The 22,079-nt window shown below is 42.6% G+C and overlaps 1 protein-coding gene across 1 annotated transcript; it reads left to right on the top strand.

The window, feature by feature from the left end:
* Positions 1-250: 250 nt before the first annotated feature.
* On the top strand, positions 251-20,674 carry kcp (kielin cysteine rich BMP regulator; the record flags this gene model as incomplete). Its single annotated transcript, XM_079280489.1, has 46 exons — positions 251-353; positions 1,115-1,647; positions 1,959-2,031; positions 2,589-2,893; positions 2,988-3,156; positions 5,624-5,694; positions 5,817-5,910; positions 7,485-7,567; positions 7,654-7,747; positions 7,940-8,019; positions 8,108-8,193; positions 8,345-8,435; positions 8,651-8,750; positions 8,906-8,991; positions 9,275-9,368; positions 9,493-9,642; positions 9,723-9,829; positions 9,924-10,017; positions 10,125-10,298; positions 10,378-10,460; positions 10,565-10,658; positions 11,371-11,553; positions 11,743-11,913; positions 12,038-12,211; positions 12,335-12,417; positions 12,501-12,591; positions 12,667-12,749; positions 12,835-13,008; positions 13,649-13,828; positions 13,966-14,230; positions 14,804-14,886; positions 14,968-15,061; positions 15,134-15,307; positions 15,406-15,488; positions 15,777-15,897; positions 15,982-16,064; positions 16,406-16,505; positions 16,613-16,701; positions 17,353-17,455; positions 17,561-17,703; positions 18,007-18,179; positions 18,897-19,008; positions 19,094-19,195; positions 19,303-19,467; positions 19,557-19,857; positions 19,986-20,674. 46 exons carry the CDS (start codon positions 251-253, stop codon positions 20,204-20,206), a joined length of 6,315 nt encoding a protein of 2,104 aa, XP_079136615.1. The 3' UTR covers positions 20,207-20,674.
* Between the last annotated feature and the right edge of the window lie 1,405 nt (positions 20,675-22,079).

Here is a 22,079-nt window from a genome sequence, read left to right as displayed (position 1 = left end):
GATATGGCCCCAGGGGGAATGTAATTGTGTGACTGCAGAGAAGTGACGCCCTGCCTGCATCCAGATGTTTCATGTTTCTTCTGTGTGCCCTTTGGAAAAGATCTGCTCGCAGTGAAAACAGGGACATCTTCAACCTAGAGTACAAGGTCCATGTCACCAGATTAAGGTTAAAAAGACAATGAATACCATGCCTTTTGCATAAATTGTGTGGGGATTATTCCAGGCTTTATATTTTGGTTCCGTCTGGAGAATGGAGAGCGGCAAACTGAGGACGCTCATGCTGCTGGAGATACATTTGCTCTGTGTCTTTGTGCTGTCTGTGCAGGGGCACTCCAGTCCAAATCACGAGAATGGTGAGTTTACAAAAGCATTCTTGGGTTACTCGTTAATGTTTTTTTATTTTGCATATTTATAGTTTTGTTCATTTCTTTTTATTTTCATTTGGAAATGTTTCACTTTAGTTTTATTAAAGTGAAACATTAGCAATACTGCAAAGTGAAAGTATTCTGAAGAAGTAAAACTAAAGTGCTTCATGCAACATATTCTTAAGTGTCAAAAGTAAGTACTTGTTTTTGCAGTACAGTCTTACATACCATATATTATAGCATTCAGTTATTATCACTGATTAGTGATGTGCAAGCAACATTTTACAGCTGTTGTGTTGGTGTAAATCATCTCAACTACTTTACATAATGTTGGGAAGATGAATCATTAACCGCATCATATCACAGCTGATCATATGTTTTCATCCAAAATCTTTATTTACAAAGAAGCTAGGCCTATAGATATTGTAATACTCAATTACAAGTACTCTTTAATAATTGTATTATGTACTTACTTTGTGTACTTGCACTTGGCTACTTTCCACCACTAGGGAAAACTATACATTTTTTCCCAAAAAACAAAACAAACTTACTAACTTCAGCTTTAGGATTTATCTCCAACAGCCATGTGTGACCGGCTGATGAACGGCTTCGTTCTGATTCGGTCTCACACAGACTCACACAATCATTACAACCCAGAAACCATAGTGTCACCCTCCATTTGACCGAGCATGACCTCATGCAGTATGTGTCTGCATGTTTGTCACAAGTCTGTTTTATCTCTCTCCTAGTGATCGACCTTCTGGCAGCCCTCAACATGTCCCACCACATCAGCGGTGTGGCCAGACTGCAAAGTCCTGGCAGTGTGATATACAAAATACGTCCCAGAGCCCCGTACCTAACTCTTTCTCGTGAATATTCCCACTTCTTGTTCTCCAACCTTCAGGGTGGTATGGGGGTGCATTTGGCAGGGCATCAGGCATCGGGCTCCAGTGCCACTCTTTTTTCTATCTCCTCTGCGTCCTCACCCATTCTCCAAATCATCTCCTCCACCCACAACTATTCTCTGCGTTTGGACTACCAGGCTGGAGGAGGAGCTCAGGGCCCTGCCAGCTTTCACTTCCCAAGGAGAAACCCCTTCTCCGGGGAGGCGTGGGTACAGTTGGCTGTGAGCCTGGAGACTGATAGGCTGGCATTTTTTGTAGACTGTCAAGAAGCTGTTGTTGTACAGATAAAAAGTGACGAGAGAATCAACCTGGAACTGCCTCAAGATGCTGTGGTCACTCTTGCCAGCACACCAGGGAAGAAAGAAAGCAAATTTAGTGTGAGTTTTTTCACATACTGCATACCTGTACATACTCAAATACTGACAACATGAGACCTTTACTGATTTATTACCATTTCTCTTCAGACATAATTGAGCCCGTTTGCAGTTCATCACAAAAGGATGAAACATAAAAAACAGCAACATAACAATGAAGTTTGGAACTGCAGTACTGTGTATTCCAAAATGTATACAATAATTATTTGTAACTTACAGTTACATTCCTTCATTTCCGGCTCCATTTGATGTGAATTCTGTATATACAGTAACATTTAGCATGTGTGCATTTCTGTGTTTCTGTATGAATGCAGGGATACTTGAAGACAGCTGAGATTTCAATGAAAGCCTATCGAAGGAGGCCGTGGATCTGTGACAATGTTACGGGTAAAGAATGATTTTCTATATCAAAACTGAATGCTAATAATATTATTTAAACACAGAACAATGATAGATATATAATAAGATTGCAGAAGAGACCCCATAACCATGCTTTTCAAAATAAACATTTCAAAGCTCACTATAGACCTGCAAACTATATCCTTTTTGTGCAGATAAATACCAGTATTCATGCTTCATTCATCAGTTTTTACCAGAATGCTGAAAAGCAGATACTGCACAATCTGAAGAATCTGACGAGATGCCAGAGGCTGCAGTGTCACTCCCTTTTTGTTTTCTTTTGCTCCATTCGTTCTCTGTATTGCTGACCCTGATAATGTATTATATTTTGAGTACTCTTGTACTGGGAGACATGAGACACTTTTGAGACAAAAGTGAATCGGCAGATAGTCCCCCAAACAGTTTGTTTATTATTCCTCATTGTGGGTCTTCATTTTGACAGCCTTGTCCCAGGATGTTTGTTTGAGCTCAAACTTTGTTATTTTATTAATACAAGAATTATCCAGGAATCTCTACTCCTAACATCTCCCGCTTTCTCCTTCCAGATGCTCTGCCTTGGTCTCAGTTTACAAACGGCGATAGCTCAGATTCTCAGACTGACAGCAGTCGAATGTTTCAGCAGGATGCATCCTCCAGTAAACATAAAGCAAGCAGCAGGCCAACGGACCAAACCAACCGTTATCTCCAGGGTGTCCAGAGTGACCAGCTGCAGAGAGGTGTGGTGCTGGGGCCCCCGGGATCTCCTCAAGGGGTGAAGTCTGTTTCTCAGGCACAGAAAGATGACAGGCTGAAGACGCTAGAGAAGAGGCTGGAAGAGCTTGCTCATATGCTGGACACGGTCAAAACTCAGGTGCGTATTGCACTAAGATTGTATGACTTGCCATGATAGAACAAGTATATAAGGTGATATAAAGGGACATGGATTTCTTTTTGTTTTTCTGCAGAACGCAGACCTACAGTCACGCGTACAGTACCTGGAGGGATGTGAGTGTGTGAGGCAGCGATGTGTGTGGGAGGGACGTGACGTGGAGGAGGGCCAGCGCTGGCAGATTGACCTCACCACTGTGTGTGCGTGCACATCTGGAAAGGTCACATGCCAAGCTAACATTAAAGGTAAAAATGATTCAGCTCCTGCCAGTTCTCTTTCGCTCCCTCATTCCCTTCCTCATTTGCTCACTCTGTTTATCTTCGTCACACACACACAAAAACACAAAATTATATTATTTTGGCACACTTTAAAAAGCACACGTTCAACTGGTGTTAAGTAGCTAGTTTGCAGATGGCCGTCCCTCTCTCAGACCCTTGTCTTTCTAACCCCTGTCAAAATGGAGGCGTATGTTTCGTCTTGACCTCTGACCCTGCTGGGTTTCGCTGCTCCTGACCCCCCAACACCAAGGGACCAGTGTGTCAGAGACAGCTGAGACAGGTATTTTGGTACCAGGATTAGTGGGGTAGAGTAGATTCATAATGTCTATGTTGAACTTTTTTGTCCATGTCGTGATAATGTATGTATTAGTTCCAGCCATGTTTTAGCCACGCTAGCAGCAATGTCCAGGTGTGGTGATGTCAGTCCACTTCAGTGATGTTTCAACAACGAGTCCGATTGAATGGATTTCGATAAAAATCTGCATTTTGTGTTTAGTGCTATTCAGCAAATGTCAGCATGCTAAACTAAGATGGTAACATGGTAAGCCTTACACCAATACATAAACATGTTAGCACTGTCATTGTATGCATGTTAGCATGCTGACGGTATTTTTGCATTTAGCTCAAAGGCCTGCTGTGCCTAAGTGCAGCATCACAGAGCTGTTAACAGGGCGGCAGATGCTTCTTGTAATGTTGAGCGTGTGTCCTTGCGTGCTATTCTAAGGCTTTGTCTACAGTAGGTGTTTCATTGTTTTAGTTTGGAAGATTTGCTTATTGTATGTTTGGTTACCCGGCAGGTCTCAAGAACTTTTGAAAAGCTTGAGGTGGGTCACAATCACAAATGAAAATGAAGGTTTGAACACATTAATATGTGTAATGGGAAGGGAGTTGCTTTTAGTGAGCAGCATTTCAGCATTTCTTCAGCTCATTGTTTTGGTTTTTACGACAGCACTTTCCTGTTCTAGTTTACAGTCACCTGCTCTCATCATCAAACTGCAGCAGGCAGCTATTTTTTGGCAAAAAAAAAACCTTATCAGACAGTGGACAGACATGCTGCAACAATTAGCTGTGAAAGAGCCACATATTTCCCTCAGGGGTTGGAAAAGACCAAAAACAGAACTCACATTCTTTGGGTGGACAGAAACATCACTTGTTGCTGCTGGATGTGTAAAAAGTCGACTGTTTTCTCAGACGCTCACCTCATCTTCTTTGTAAGGGGATCATTTGTCACTTGTGTTTACAGCTTGTTGCGCTGCCCTCAACTGGTAATGCAGGTCTAAAGCGTCATCCTGGTAGTTGTAGCATGTTTTTGTCAATGTATTTTTTTTAAATATATTACTACCATTTGCCAATGCATACTCTAGCTTTTAGAGTACCTTGCCTCTGTATGGTAATACAGTTGTACTCAACTTCCTGGTAACTGTGGAGAACCTCCTGTCATAATAGAGTGAAACAAACACGTGGGACTTAAGTTGAATTTGGACTGGCCTCATGAAGGACTATTATTCTCTGTCTCTCTTTGTCTCTGTCTCCCTTAGTCCACTCCCACAGAGTTATGTAAACTTTGTTCTGATTATTGTTCACGTTTTAACCATCTATGCAATACAGATGTGCCCAAACACCCCACTGTCCCTTCTCTCACCCCTCTTGGCTACTCTCTCTGTCGCTGTCTCTGCCTTTTCATCCACCCTATCCTTAAGTGTTTCTGCATGTTGGCCAGAAGACTCCAATGGCCCCCAGTTGATACGCACTCGCAGACTCCCACTCCCACATACACTTTGATCTTATGCATGCTTGGCTTGCTCGAGGAAATGTCTGCTGGCTGCTGGCACAGTAGGCAGCCTCAATAGCCTCTCTCACACGCTGTCATTATTGCCCTCTCTCACACACAAACACGTTGTCTCTGTCCTTTGGAGAGTTATCATTAAAATAATTATCTGCTGAAATGTCCAAGCTCGGCATAACGACTTTGCTCTTCACAGTGTTTAGTATGTGCTGTACAGTAAACGGGGTTATTTTTCATCAAAATAACTTAAACAGCCAAAGAATGTGGGAAGTTGTTGCGGTGAGCTGTTACTGCTACAGTAAATGTCTTACAGTGTTAATACACTTGCCGGTGGTCTTTAGCGGCTAGAAGGCTGCAGGAACTTGTGGTTATAGTTGCGGCCCATAAATTATAGTACGTGTGAGAGCAAGCACATATATATTATATCAGAACCGTTCTGTCACCACTGGAGAGAGAAAGCAGAGCCAGATGTTCCCCAGTGAGCAGAGAAAAGGTGAAACAAATCTGCATTGATAGACAAAGAGGGACAAAGCTCAAACGTACTTAAACTACCAGTATACACTCCAACTTTTATCTTCTGGGATATTTCAGACGCACACCCACAAGCTCAAAAATGTTTATGCACTTAAACTTCTGTCTCACTTTCAGGATGTGAGCTGGATGGTACAGTTCATAATGTGTCCTACAGTAGAGATGGCTGTCAGACATGTACGTGTAAGGTGAGTATCTTTCTTTTTAACATACACCTACATTAATACGAACATATCTGAGCTTAAACAATTGCTCTGGTCTTCCTTGTTCATCATTTTCTCTCACCTCTTTGTCCTTTCATTGCAAACAGGAGGGTAACAGGGAATGCAATCCTCAACCCTGCCCTTCACTGGACTGCACACAAAGGGAGACTGTACCTGGAGACTGCTGCCAGCGATGCAGAGGTAAGGACACAGCAAAAACAAAAATCTGTCCTCAACACTCTTTGTTAGAGAGAAAAATCCAAAACAAATCCTCAGCCTTAGTTCACTATAGGGCTGGGCGATATGGCCTAAAAAAAAAATCTCCGATTTTTTTACAAAAAATCCGATTCACGATTTAAATCGATTTTTTTCCCCCAAAATTTTTTGCAGATGACAGAAGCTGTTGAAAACAATTTTTTCTTTTATTTTGTGATGATTTTCCCAAGTAGGTTGATAAAAATAAAGTGCAAACAAAACCTGAACATTGTAGAAAGGTGCCTGTAGTATACAAAAAGTATTTGGTCACTCTTTTGTTTGCCTGAATCATTTAAATATAAAATTAAATTAAACATAACATTAAATGGCATTAAATAGTAGCCTTCCATTGTAAACAACTGTGCAAATGTAACTTTTTACAGTAAGCTTTTCTAACTGAATACACTGATACAAACACAGCATGAAATAAAATGTATATGACCCTTTAACATTCACATTTTCAAAAGTGCAACATCTGATCTAACATCAACATAACATATTTTGCACAGTAAATAAGTGCATGTAAACAAAATCAAGTGCATTCACAACATAACCAACAGTATTAAACAGTAGTGCATGTTTTTTCTAAATATTTTTTGCCAGGAAGACAAGCCTGTCTACTACCTCTGGCTTCAGGCATGCACGGTGGCATGTAACAATGCCCCCCCCACACACTGAAAAGCCTCTCAGAGTAGCTGGCACAGAGAGGTATTTCTTTGCTAAAGTACTTAGCCTTGGAAAGTTAAGTTGGTGACGCTTCCACCAGTCAAGTGGATCGGTGTCTGGGTCAACCTGCTGGACCACAGGTCAGTTGTTGCGGAGTAGAATGACATCCCCTCCAGCTCCGCAGAGATCCTTTGGCGTGTACTATTGTACAGCCGAGGCAAGGCAACGTCAGAAAAATGTTTACGGCTTGGTAGCACGTACCTGGGGTCCAAAGCTTTGAGACGGTGAATAAACCCCGGCTTTTCCACGGTGTATATGGGCACCATATCTTTTGCGATATACATCGCGACTGCATCCGTGATGGCTTTCCACCGGGCACTCTTCTTCTCATGCGGAGTACAGTTGGTGAATGTCTCCAAAATGCTGGGTTGTTGTTGTGAGGTGGCGGCGGCGGCGGCCAGCAGTGAAGCTGCTGGCCGCCATTGTTTTAGTTTGTAAACAATGCGCGCGCACTCTACTACGGGAAAAAGGGGTGGGGGCGATTTTCTCGATTTTCAATAAAACACATCGCCTTAAAGCACACATTCGAATTAATCGATTAAATCGATTTATCGCCCAGCCCTAGTTCACTACATTAAACACTTTTACATAAAAAAATGCCAAAAAGCATAGATCCTTCTTTGTATAAATTCCTTTTGGAATACATCCAAACCCTGAAATGGAGTCAAAGTGTATCACGGTTGTTCCAAAATTAAATTTGTCTAACTGTCTCACAAAGGTTTTCGGAAAATATCACCAAGATTGTCTTTGCAAAATCTCAACACCACTAAAGGAATGTAAAAATGTGTTTGCAGGCTGTATCCATGCTGGTGTCCAGTATGATCATAGTGCCAAGTGGAGGTCGGTGGGGAATCCTTGTGATGTGTGCTACTGTTTGGTGGGTTTGATAGTGATTGGCAATTTAACCCTCTTATCTTCTCCATCACCTTCATCTGTATTGATATTGTTCTCTTCTCTCACCAGGAGGGTCAAGCTCGCTGTGAGAGGGAGCAGTGCAACACTCCATGTAAAAACCCAGCTGCTCCTTCACCCAATACCTGCTGTCCAGTTTGTCAAGGTGGGTTTCTTCAATTAACTGGAGCTGTGTGTGTGTGTGTGTGTGTGTGTGTGTGTGTGTGTGTGTGTGTGTGTGTGTGTGTGTGTGTGTGTGTGTGTGTGTGTGTGTGTGTGTGTGTGTGCATGTGTGTGTGTGTGTGTGTGGCTTCAGTAAACTGCAGAGACACAGCGTGTGTTTGTGCATGTCTTGCAGGCTGTGGTGTGAACGGTCATGACTTCTCTAACGGAGCTGTGATCCCTACTGGAGACCATTGTCAAGAGTGCACATGTTTGGTAGGTTATTTATCATCACATTCATCATTACACTTCAGTTTTTGTGTGTATAAATCAAGTTTATCTTTTTTATGTCTTTCCCCTCCAGAACGGAAATGTGGCTTGTTCACCTCTTCCTTGTCCTGCCTTGACTTGTCGACACCCTGTACATCGTGCTGGAGACTGTTGCCCACGGTACCCAACCTGTCTAATGTCATCCATATCACTTCCAAGCCTGCATCAATCCGCCTTATCTTCTACTTTCAAGACAACTGAAACATTTCCAAAGGTTTTAGATGTTTACGGTGTGTGTGTGTGTGTGTGTGTGTGTGTGTGTGACCTGTAGGTGTGAACAGTGTGATTATGAATCCAACGTGTATGTGGGTGGACAGAGGTTCCCCTCCAGGAGAGACCCCTGCCTCCACTGCCTCTGCTCTGTGAGTTCAGTCTGGCAAAGTTTTTTGTTTCCTTTATGTTCACGTGACTGGATGATGTGGTGGCCGGTATTCAAGACCCAGGGGTTAATTTAATAAATATATATATATATACTGTATATATATATAGATTGATAGATATTGGGTTATCTGCAACAGCATATCTATCTCTGTATCTGCCTATCTAAATTATATCTCTCTTGTCTACCTGTTTCTAGGCAGGAGAAGTGTCTTGTGAGCGCATGGATTCATCATGTCCTCCACCACACTGCAGTCACCCAGCTAAGCACAAAGGAGAGTGTTGTCCCACATGCGGTGGTCAGTAGTCGATATCTGTAAATTTGTCAAAAATATGCCATTTCCTCATGTCTTTGTCAAGTTAGTTTTGCCTATTGCATGCCATCCTCCAATTCTACTTTTACCATTCAAACTGAAGCAAACATAATGCAAGTTTTTTTCATTTGTTCCCACAGAATGTGAATATGACCGGAGGGTTTATGCTGATGGACAAGTGTTTATCCCTGCTGGAAGTGGACCCTGTCTACAGTGCAGGTGTAAGGCAAGTCCAGTCAGTATATTCAAGAAGAAAGTGGTTAAACTTGAGCATTTTTGTATTTAAACATGTCCGGTTTAATGAGCAAGTGTGCATTAGGCTTCATTCACAAAGGGGGAAATGTTTCTACCTTTGTCTCATGTCTCAAGCACAGTATGATTTTACACCTTTCAAAGCATTTTATAACACTCTAGTACCTGATCGAGTATGCACATAATAGCTATTATTGTTCTGTACGATCTTTTAAACCGAAACACATCACAACGTTTAATACTTGTATCTGTTTTAGGGTGGGAATGTCAATTGCCGTGAAGAGAAGTGTCCTCCTGTCCAGTGCTCCAACCCCATTATAGACCCACGTCTCTGCTGTCCAATCTGCAAAGGTTGTAATGCATTCACAAACACACACACACACACACACACACACACACACACACACACACACACACACACACTCACACAGGTGCAACTCATCAATGAATATATGACTACTTTTTTTCATTGTAGCGTGTGTGTTGGAGGAGGTAGAATATGAGGAAGGCGCCAACTGGCACCCCGAGGGTCCCTGCTCCAGCTGCACCTGTGTGAATGGAGAGACGCGGTGTACACACACACACTGCCCCCCGACCGAGTGCCTGCATCCCAGCAAGACCACTGGTAAGAGCGTGTGTGTCTGAGCTTTGCTCATATGCAGGTGACAGTGTAACGTCAGTACAAAGTATTTTTCCTTTCCCCAGGCTCATGTTGTGCATTGTGTGAAAGCTGCACCTATAACCATCGTATCTATAGCAATAGCCAGAGGTTTACGACTCCTGACCACCCCTGCCACCTCTGCACATGTCAGGTGAGCACATCTCCATTCTCACACACACACACACACACAATACATAGTACTGTTTGCTTTCAAACATGCTGAAACAGCCCTCCCTTCTCCTCAGCATGGCAGCGTAGAGTGTGAGAGAAGACCTTGTCCTCCACTCAACTGTTCTAACTCATACACACCACCTGGAGAGTGCTGCCCTAAATGTCCAGGTGCCCAATCTCAGAACTAGATATGGTCATGAATCAAGTAGCACATTTTCTTTTAGTTTATTGTCAGTCAGCTCACTATAATGTCCATGTGTTTGCATCTCCCCCAGACTGCTCCTTTGAAAACCGCATATTTGTGGATGGAGAGGCTTTTCCCAACCCTGTGAGTGTGTGTGAGGACTGTAAGTGTGTGAGCGGCCAGATTGACTGCCACCGAGCCCAATGCCCTCATCCTCACTGTAACGCTCCTCTACACGGAACATGCTGTCAAAACAACTGCAATGGTGAGGAAACGTACATTTTCTATAAGGAATACAAATGAATTTACCAAATTAAAATGTACACAACATTCCTCTATATTAGGCTGCAGCTATGCTGGGAAAGAGTATCCCAATGGACAGGAGTTCCCCCATCCCACTGACACATGCAGGACATGCAGCTGCATAGTAAGAACAATGAGCATCACAGCATGACGAACCCTGCTGTGTTGATCACCTGTGGTTTTTCTTGAGGCAGGTTTTGATTTCAGTCTGTGTTGTATTTCTCGTAGAATGGGAATGTCCAGTGTCTGATGAAGAGGTGTCCAGTGCTGCCATGCGCCAACCCAAATGTGCTGCCTGGAGACTGCTGCCCCCAGTGTCCTGGTAAGGATGTGCAAGAGAGAAAGGTTCAGGAGGGTGAGAAATGGAAGGGCTCTAAAATAGACGCGAGGTTAGTTATTGTAGTTTGGCGTGTAATTTTCACTCATATATCAACTCAGTCAGCAGTTGGAGCTCAATGAGGTAATTGTTTTAACATTAGTGCACAACTATCACAATTTCCTTGAAAAAACGTTCTTTCTTTGACACAAATCTGAACACACAGAGAAAACTCATGAGAATTAATTTGGCATACTTTTAATGGAACAAAGCTAATTAACTGACTCCATGGCAACATTGTACTTCCTGTTTACATCCCCAAAAGCACCAGCATTATGATTTTTACACTCAACTGTTTCTTATTGTTAGTTAGTATACCCCTTATCGTTCCTATTCTGAATTGGTATTTTATGTTTTTATATGAAATTATGGCTTCATATCGTCTTCATCTGATCCTTATTTTGAAAAGAGAAAGCTTAAGAGATCATTATATTCATCCTTAAACCATGTGTTACTATTTATTGGTCATCAGGGATTGTAGAGTTTGATGGTTTTCCTTTCAGACAGATGCTACAACTCCTAATTTCATTGGTCGGGTTGGTACATCTTCTGTGGTTGAGTTTGTTTCCTGGCTCGTGATGGTCGAACACAGCATAGATTATGAAGTTGTATCGTAGAGACGCACAGTTGAATTTTTTCCGCCCTGATATTCCCTCAGCTCCTCCATCAGGCTGTGTGTATGAACAGCAAGCCTACAGACACACTGAGCGTTTCTACCACCCAGCTGACAACTGTCGGTCATGTGCCTGCACCAATGGGACAGTTCACTGTCAGCGCAAGCCCTGCACCTTTGCTCCATGTTCTCATCCCATCACGCAGCAGTGCTGCCGGACATGCGAAGGTACAATTTCTTATCTCTGCCAAGATATTGTAACACAAAAACAAAGCAGTTTGTATATTTTGATCAAGAACTTTATGTGATCAGTTTTGACAAAAGACCTCAGCAATTTTGACGCAGTTGTTCAGTCATATAAGAAACTGCACTTTTGTATGGTTTGATCATGTTTTCTCTGTCTCATTTCCCTTGCAGGCTGCTTTTACGAGGGCCGGGAGCGAGCTAATGGGGAGACTTGGGATGATGCATCTGATCAATGTGCAGTGTGTGTTTGCCGTGAGGGCTCCGTCCGGTGCGAGAGGAAGCACTGTCCACCGTCCAACTGTAACCACCCAGTCCAGAGACAGTGCTGCATGTCCTGTGATAGTGAGTGAAAAGCTATTATTACTGAAGATGATCCACAGACATTTCTGTCAACAGTTTTAATTGGGAACTACAGTATATACCGGTTGTCTCAAAAATATCTTAATCTCCGGTTTTCTACTTGCAGGCTGCATGTTTCATGGGAAAGAATACCCTGATGGCACGGAGTTTGGTGATGACAAAGACCCTTGTGGCGTATGTTACTGTTACGGAGGCGAGGTCATCTGCACCAAGATACCTTGCTATGGAGAGTGCAGCCACCCTTACAAACCACCCGGACAATGCTGTGGAGAATGTGAACGTATGTAAAGTCAAAATCAAACTCTGCCCACATTCCGAGTTTAGGATGATTGATTTTAAACTTTGTTTGTTCATCTTTCCCATGGTTACAAAATGGCAAAATAAACATGCCTTTATTTGACAGGCTGTTTCTATAACAGTGCGGTCCTTGCAAATGGGCAGTCAATCGCTGACCCAGGAAACCTCTGCGTTGAATGCACCTGCCAGGTAGCATCAACACACACGCATTCAGGTGTCATTCCTGCTGGTTAATCTCTTATAGACAATGTGTCATGCATCTTCTCTTACAGACTGGTTCAGTGCGATGTATGAAGAAGTCGTGTCCAGCCGCACGTTGTCCTCACCCGGTCACCAACCCTTGTGGCTGCCCTGTCTGTGACGGTAACCAGCTTACAACATATCACAGTTCATGGTATACAGAGTAAGTTGTTCATTGAAGTTTAACTTTGTGTATAGGTTGTCAATTCCAAGGTGTGACTTATGTTGACGGACAGATCCTTCCAGGAGGAGAGGGAGGGTGCCAGGACTGCACATGCTCAGTGAGAGGGAGAAGGGCTGCATTTAGTTTGGGGGTCTCTCTGCACCCTCACAGCTACTGTACATATTATCTTTTTTTCTCCATAGAGAGGTGAAGTGGTGTGTTCACAGAGAAGATGCACTGCGGTGTCATGCTCACATCCAGCTCTGGATGGCTGTGCATGTGGAGTCTGTGATGGATGCAACTTGAATGGACGAGGCTGTTTCAACGGAGAGCGATTCCCACACCCTACAGACCACTGCCAGCTCTGCTCCTGTCTGGTACTAACACGCACGGATTTGAATTTGTATCCACTGTTTGTTTTTTTACTTATATATTTATGAAAACCATCAGATAACTGTGGAGACCCTAACTAGCAAGGTGGTCTACGTTTGCAGTAAACACCCCACTGGTGTTAGAGCTGTGGAACAGAATTAGATGGCTCGTCAGTGATAAAAAGATGACTAACGTGTTTAAAGTCACAAGGATGTTTTAATAAAGGAATAGTCCATCAGGAGTCTATTTTTTGAGTATCAAATACTTGCCCCTTGTAGGCTCTGAAAAGTGTGCTTCTTCTTCTTTGATTTACAGCACTTACAGTGGATCCAGTGGAGTCCCACAGCAACACCAAAATAAAGTGTCAAAACATATGAACTTCAGTTTACCACATAATCCACTTTTTTCTGTTTATTATGTTGCAAACAATCAATGCTTTAACAATGATACTGCTGGTAACTTTTAATGGAGTATCCATTTAATTCGATCAGGACTGTGAAGAGCAGACTTTAGTTTTTGCACATGGAGCATGAATACACCTAGCTACCACTCCTTCATCTTTTTTATCTTCAGTTGTACATAAGGACGATAACGAATATACAAAAGAAATATTGTCAACCTCAATGCGTGTGTTTTTGTGTACAGAACGGTGGTGTGGTGTGTATGCATGCATCTTGTCCACGTGTGGCCTGTGTACGTCCATTGACCCCTGCTGGGGAGTGTTGCCCTGTCTGCACAGGGATTTGTCTTTATCGGGGGAAAGAATATCAGTCCGGCTCCTCCTTCCCTTCTCCCTCTGATCCCTGCTCTTCATGCTCCTGTCTGGTCAGTCTGATAATTCTTAATGGATGAAAATGAAATGATCTGACTGCAGTTGATACAAAGTCAAATTGCATGATTAATTCCATCTCCCCTCTTTTTCTTTCTTTCCAACTTGTCCCTTCATCCCCTCCTCTGATCAGAACGAGGTGGTAAACTGTCAGAAGAGACCTTGTCCAGTCCGGTGCTCCCACCCAGTCCCTTCAGATACCTGCTGCCCCGCCTGTGACTCCTGTCTGTATGAGAGGGTCGTCCACGCTCACAGTCAAACCTTTAAACCCTCCTCCAATCCCTGTCAGCGCTGCACTTGTGTCAAAGGCACCGTCACCTGTGTGCCCCTGGTCTGCCCACCAACACCCTGCGTCCGACCAGTTACCAAGCCAGGGCAGTGCTGTCCTGAGTGCACAGGTACTTCCTGAACTGTTTGTGTAAATGGCATGAAAACACTTATGTGTTACCACTGAGTCTTGTAATATGTTTAACTGTAGCAAATCCGTGGCCTCAATGTTTAATCTGCATTCACCCCGTTGCTGCAATTCTGCAATTTGAAGAAAATAATTATCGTTTTCTTTTGTCAGAATGAGATGTACACAATATTGGGGCTGCTTTTTGCTTTCTGTTTTAAAGCCAAGTTGTACTTCCATGCATACTACTTTCAAGCCTTGGCCTGTATACTGAGACAGAAACAACTTTTTAGAAGTCTACTTCAACAAAAAAAGAAATTTAATTAAATTGTACTTCTAACTATTAGTCATTTGTGTTCAGAAATGATTTTACCATTGTTTATTTTGTTTTAACTTTTACCAGTTCCTTTAATTTAACTTTCACCTAAAAGTATTAATGGAATTGATAAAAGCCACCGCAAATTCAAGGACATTAAAAATCACTCTTGCACAAACTTACATAAAAACAAGCTATATCTCTCTAAAAGAGACTTAATTGATAAATCTGTCTTTGTCCCTTGTCTGTCTCTGGTCTCAGTGTGTTTGCTTGATGGACAGGAGTTCAATGACGGGATGACATGGACCCTGAGTTCAAACCAGTGCTCCACCTGCACTTGCCAGGTCTGACTCCTCACCTCTGTCTTTTTCCTCCATATTTGCACTTTCTATGGGTTTAATTGTTAATCTACCTGCGTCTTGCAGGCAGGTGAGGTGCATTGTGCCTCTCCAGAGTGTCCCAAACTGCCTTGTATGCATCAGGTGACCGATCCAGGAGCCTGCTGTCCTCGCTGCCGAGGTAAATAGATCTCTAAAAATCATAATTGCAGAAGGAATTAGCTTTTACCAGTGATTTAATGTTCCTTCTCAGGTTGTGTGTATGGAGGAGAGCAGCATACAGAGGGCAGCAGCTGGTTCGCAGACTCCACCCCGTGTATGACGTGTATGTGTGTGGACGGGGTGACCACTTGCTCTGAAGTACGCTGTTTATCGCCCTGCATCAACTTCATCAGCGTGCCTGGGGAGTGTTGCCCTGTGTGTGCTGGTAAGCAAATGAGGATCAAAGGCACATCAGCTTCATGGTACATATTAGCATTGTCTTGCGTTCTGATGCTTCATCTTATTTTATTGTTTTTTGTGTAGATTGTGTCTTTGAGGGCAGAGTGTATGGTCCAGGTGACAGTTTCCATCCAGCCGATGACCCCTGTCAGATCTGCACTTGTGAGGTACGATACACACACACACCTGACAACTGGAGACCTGATTGTGACACTTTTTTGTTTGCTTTTTTCCAGATGAATTGATTAAAGCAGTAAATCTTCAACCTTGAGAAGCTGTAACTACATTATATTTGCCATTGTTGTTAAAGAGATGACTTAAATGATTCATGAATTGTCTCTGATTATCTTCTATCAATTAATAGATGAATCAACAAATAGTTTCAGCTGTCCTTGATAACAGAAGTAGTATTCGTAATAGTAATCATTGTAATCCAACCTGTGTGTGTGTCCCAGGTGATGCCGGACGGAGAGCAACACCTGAGGTGTTACCGAAAGCAGTGTCCCAGTCTGGTCGACTGTCCAAAGAGCAACATCTTGTTCTCTGGGCCAGACTCCTGCTGTCCTGTCTGTGCACGTCAGTACCAAACTGCACTTGTGATACAATGTTTGTTATCTCTGCATTGTCCCTGAGCTCTGTAACATTTGTGTGTCTGTTTAGAGCCTCTCAGCAACTGCACCGCTGCACTGATTGGCAACGAGGTCTTGGCAACAGATGACCCTTGTTTTACCTGCCAGTGCAAGGTACCGCTGCAACGACACTTTTCCTAAGTTCTATTGTGAATACAGCACGTCCAGAATAAAGTGATGGATGACTCAATCTGAAGCTAAGTAAGAGAATGACGCTGACGCAGCCTGTTATAGCCTGTAATGGTATAACAGTTGAATAAATAAGTAATGTAATTAGAATATCTGTCGGAAATCATATAAAATGTTTGATTTTTGCCATTTCATTTACTTCAATCCTTTCAATGAAAGTGAGTTTTAGTTTGACATCGCTGCACCTTGAGATCTAAATTCTTCGTACTTCTGTCACCATCTCATGTGATTTTGAGCACGACAGTGATCCCGTGTCTGTGATTTAGGACCTGACATGGACCTGCTTACACCAAAACTGCCTCCGACTCACTTGCCCTCGCGATGAACAGTTCAACTCTCCAGAATCATGCTGCCCTGTGTGTAAAGGTGAAACCACACCTGCTTTCCTCCCGTTTGACATTTTCAAATTTTGAGGAAGTCTCATTGGCATTAAAACATCCATTATTGTGATGGTTCTCCTTTGTTTCATGCAGATTGTGTGATTGAGGGCCAGAACAGACGTGTGGCCAACGGCAGCAGCTGGACAGACAGCGATGACGACTGCGTCACATGTACCTGTAACGTGAGTCTGAGGGAAATTCTTACACTGCTCATGCTATGCTTTAACTAATGACAGTAACATTTACACACCGCTTTTCAAAACAATGTTCAAATACGAGATAATATGGCAGAGCAAGTATGAACACGGGTCAAGGTTATACTAAACAAGACTTGGGGACAATTAAAAAACAAGTAAAAGGCCTTTGAAGAAGTTTAGTTTTGAATAGTGCAAATCTGAAAACAGTAATAAAAGCAATGTTCTGCGAATAGAAGGTTTGGATTCTGGTAATGTGCATCTGCTGAAAAATTTGAAAAACCTCACACCAAACATTAGAAAACATTTCCTAAACTAATCTATAAAAAGGCATCATAGTTTATAAACTGATCTTAAGTTTTATGTTTAAAATATGAATCTGAGAAGTAACTAGTACCGGTAACTATATCTGTCTGATTATGTTGTGGAGTAAAAACTTCAAATTTATTCACGAAATGGAGGGATGGCAAAGTATAAAGCAGCATAAAATGGAAACACTCAAGTAAAATACCTCAAAATCATGCTGTACATGATACATAGACGTAATTACTTTCCACCGCTGGACCCAGGATTGTTACTCTTGTGTCTATTCAGACCATCTACTTTTAAAGTAATCTGTTCTTTCTGTTTCATCCTTAGCTGGGCTATATTGAGTGCAGCATTGAGGAGTGTTTACCTGCATTTTGTCTCAATGGCCAGAAACAAGTGAAGGTTCAAGGGAAATGCTGCTACGAATGCCAAGGTATCAAAACACAGCCAGTACAGTGAGCTTCCACAACTTCAGTGTTCTGCCTAACAAGTTTAATGTTTGTGTACGTGTGTCTCTGTCTTGACATGTGCGTTGTAGACTCAGAGGGGTCGTGTTTGTACCAGGGAACAGTGTACAACTCTAACGAACAGTGGGAGGTGGATGAGTGCACCAGCTGTACATGTGTGTTTGGAGACGTACACTGTCACAGTGAACGCTGCCCTCCCCTAACCTGTGCAACAGTCAGTACAACAAACACCCACACAGTCTTTCTCAGTCTTTCATCATAGTCTGAAATGTTCTCAACCATCAGTCTGTAGAGAGACATTAAATATCTGACATTTCTCATCAGTGTTAACACTCTGGCCAGGTCCTAAGTGTGTGTGTGTGTGTGTGTGTGTGTGTGTGTGTGTGTGTGTGTGTGTGTGTGTGTGTGTGTGTGTGTGTGTGTGTGTGTGTGTGTGTGTGTGTGTGTGTGTGTGTGTGTGTGTGTGTGTGTGTGTGTGTGTGTGTGTGTGTGTGTGTGTGTGTGTGTATGTTTGCAGGATGAGATGCCAGCCATTGTCCCAGGTTTGTGCTGTCCTCATTGCCTTCCTCGTCCAGCCACCTGCATTGCCTTCGGCGACCCTCATTATCGAACCTTCGATGGCCGCATGCTGCACTTCCAGGGAGCGTGCACATACATCCTGGCACAGGACTGTGAGAGTGGGGACTTCAGGTGAGCAAGTGCTGCTTGGTAGTAGACATGTTTTGTTTGCTTTGTAAAAATGATTCAAAGGAAACGATCTTTGGTTGAACTGCTCACAACTCGCCTGAGATGAGGGGTCAGAAGTAGACGTTGCTTTCTTTTAAAGGTCTGCTTCTTAATGAGTGATGGGGTTTTGCATGAAAACAAAATGTTCTGCCAAAGTTTGAACATTTATGACTAATTTAAATTAGAAATATCTGAAAACAGTGATTTATTCTCACTAAAAAGGTGATGTCACATGATTATATGGGCAAATCCGGATTTAGCAATATTTAAATCAAAATTTAATGACAGCCGATCGACCTCACACAGTCCTGATGAAGCAACTGATCAGTTTTCAGGTGTTAACTCCTAAATAAATAACAAACAACTGAACTTTAACCTTGATTGTTGTATATTTACTTATTCATATTTAATTCTGAAGAGAAATACTTTTTTAAAACAAGTGGGCAAAAAGCCAAAAAGGTTGGGAGCTACTGTGCTACACATCATTTGCCTGTAAAGTATCTGACACACATATCCAGTGTATTTCATTGCTGCTAATGCTTGTTTGCAAAAACATCCAGTTGTCAAGATGCGTTGCTTTTGTAACCTGCTGTAGAAAAGACGTGACTTCATACATTTAGAACAGGAATCAACAACTTGTTACTCTTTGCCCTGCCCAATGACTCATCCTTGTGTGTACAGTGTTCATGCCACTAACGATGATCGTGGCCGTAAAGGAGTGTCCTGGACCAAAGAGGTGACCGTGTTTATAGGAGACATCACAGTGCAGCTACTCCAGGACTGGGTTGTGAAGGTTTGTGTGTTCAAATATTGACAAATCATTTTTGCACAGTCATGTTTGTGATATGCATCCACTCAGCCATTGTTGTCCTCTTCAGGTGAATGATGAGGTTGTGACTTTGCCGTTCCTCAGAGAACCGTACATCTACGTAGAGCGACAAACAAACACCATCTTACTCAACACTAACATCGGGCTGAAGGTACAGCCTTGTTATCTCTCTTCGTCTTTGTGATTAACGTATGATCGGAAACAGTAATCCACTTCAGATTCTGTCACACACTTATACACCCCCTGGTTCACCTTTAGGTACTGTGGAGTGGTCGCTCACATCTGGAAGTGAGTGTGCCGGGCTCCTATAAGGGCCACACCTGTGGGCTCTGTGGAAACTTCAACAACTACTACCAGGATGACCTCCGAATGCCCAACGGACGACTCAGCCTGTCAGAGTCCGACTTTGGCAACAGCTGGAAGGTAAAATAACAATACATAGAACAACACAGAATACACAGAGTAAAAGTGAAATCGTCACACAAAAATAATTTAACTGCATGTCAATTTAGGTCACGAATGGTAGCCATTCCCTCCCATCCTGTCGCCCCGGTGAGAATGTTGATCCCTGTAAAGACGCAGGCTACCAGGCCAAGAAGGGGGCTAACGCTCGCTGTAAGGTCCTGAAGTCTGCTGTCTTTAAGCCCTGCCATCGCGTGGTGCCTCCTGAGCCGTGGTACGGAGCCTGTGTGTACGACCTCTGTGCCTGCGGGGCCAACACTGATGAGTGTCTGTGTGACACACTGGAGGCTTATGCCAGTCAGTGCAGAGAGGCCGGAGTCATCTTGCAATGGAGGAGCCCATCGCTGTGTGGTGAGTAAAGCGCACACTTGTGATCTTATTGTTGACACCTGCTCATTCCCACTGGTCAACCTTGAAGCCATACTGTTCTCAGTGTTCTCAGTCTCTCATTGTTTTCTCTATATTGCTGTCTCCTACAGCTGTTGGCTGTCCAGTGGAGAGGGGCTTTGTGTTTGACGAATGCGGACCCCCGTGTCCCGTCACCTGCTTTAACGTGGACGTGCCACTGGGAGTGATAGAGAGCCACTGCTTCAAGCCCTGTGTCCCAGGCTGCCAGTGTCCTGCTGGTCTGGTTCTACACAACAACTACTGCATACAGCCAGAAAAGTGCCCCAAGATCATCCATGGCAACCCCCTATAATTCTCTGGACTGCTCACTTTCAAGAGGACACTTAACTTGTATGCACACATATGCACTGCCACCTCTATAATCTTTAATCCACGCAAGGACTGCTACAGCCTTCTGTTACTGTATACAGTTTGAAATAGAAGAACCTGGAGATTTAACATATTGACAGAAGTGAAATACTGCATTTTAATGTTTTTATCAGCTTTGTTTGACTTTCATATGTAGCACTGAATATTTATACTACACAAGGATTTTGTCGTTTTTTGTCACATGTTCATTGGTATTGTCCCTACCTGTTTTGTTTTACACATTTATGATTATATTGTCCACAGCCTTTAGATTATTTTAACAGTATTTTTTGCTTCCAAAATAGCATTTGTTTACTGTACAGGTTTTTTCAGCACTGCGCAATGTGTGAGTGTATATACAAGAAACCACATAATCTCAGGTACTCTTTTTTTGTTGCTATGTTGTTGCTCTCCAGCGTACAAATAAACAAAGGCTTCACTAATATATGTGGTATTTCATTTTATGTCATCAATCATTTATTATGATAATTTTTTAGGTTTCCTAAAATGAAACATGTTAATGTTTAATTAAAACGTTTGTAATTAATTAATTCCAACTGCTTTTATTGAGTGCACAGCAGATCAGCTGAATTTGCAAAAATATAAAATAACTTAACAATTCTGCATATATTTACAATAAAGTTTCAAATGATAAATGGAGATGGGATGAATTTAGGATTTAATGTAGCACTTCTTTCAGCTAAATTCATCTCAGTTAGCAACTGCTGATAAACTCCCTACTGTAAATCAAGAACAGTCTTTTAGTCTTCATAATTAGTACCAATTATATGGTCCTTTAGAGGAAACTTAGGAAATTAGCAGGAAATTCCAGACCTATAAACACCAGTGGATGTTTTATAAGATGCATGATTGCATATAATGTAATGTATAATGTAGAGACAGGCATCATAATATACAATTTACACTTTGAGAGCCACCAACTTTCACCAGTGGTTCAATGTTACGGAGCACTTTTCATACAAGTGCAATGTGTCACATGGTCTTGTATCACATTTCTCCCTCTGACGGACACACTGTCACTTTTGTTGCTTGGTAACCTGATCCAGCTGTTTTGCAGAGGACTGCTGTAACCACAGTAACAGCCTGTATAATTTATCAGTCCACGGTGGTGAAAACATGGAGCAGGTAAGATGTAGTATATGAGTTTTCGTGTGCATGTGTAAACTACATGTAATGTCTTTACATCTTCGTTCAGGATTGCATCCCCGGTCTGTGGCGATCTCTGGGTAAGTCTGTCGGAGCAGAGTTTTCCTCTGAGGATGTGAGTCTCCTCTACCACAAAGTGTTTCACGTTTCCTCCAACACCGATGAAGCACATGTGGCCATGAAGAAGGTAAAAACGGACATATTTAAAACAACAAAGCCGCTATTGTTTGATCCAATCTTCATTTGTCGTTATGGGATACTCCTGTGTACGTGTGTCCGTTACAGATCGCAGGAGGTGACAGCAGTTGGTCATGTGTTGGTGAAAATGTGTTGGATGTTCTCCTAGAAATGGAAAGGGAGAAGGAAAAGAAGGAAAAGGTAGTCAATGCAATGTTTTTTTTTCTTTTCTCTGAATTTCATATAACCCAGTGACCAAAGTATTATTTTGTCATCACAATATTGTTATCTGCAGCTCTACTGGGACCTCCAGCTGCTAAATGTTGGACATCTCAACACTCTCTATGTGATGGACAAACAAGTTCGAGTCAATCCTCATGTGCTGAATTGCACAGACCCAAATACTTTCAAACAAGTGGTGGGGGGGAAAGAGCTGTATGGGAGTGTGAGAGGTGGTAAGAGGCTCAAGAAGG

The sequence above is a fragment of the Melanostigma gelatinosum genome (assembly GCF_949748355.1).
Source record: "Melanostigma gelatinosum genome assembly, chromosome: 1".
Lineage (NCBI taxonomy): Eukaryota > Metazoa > Chordata > Actinopteri > Perciformes > Zoarcidae > Melanostigma > Melanostigma gelatinosum.
Note: the sequence above shows the minus strand (reverse complement) of the source record. Positions and strands in the feature narration are given on the sequence as shown.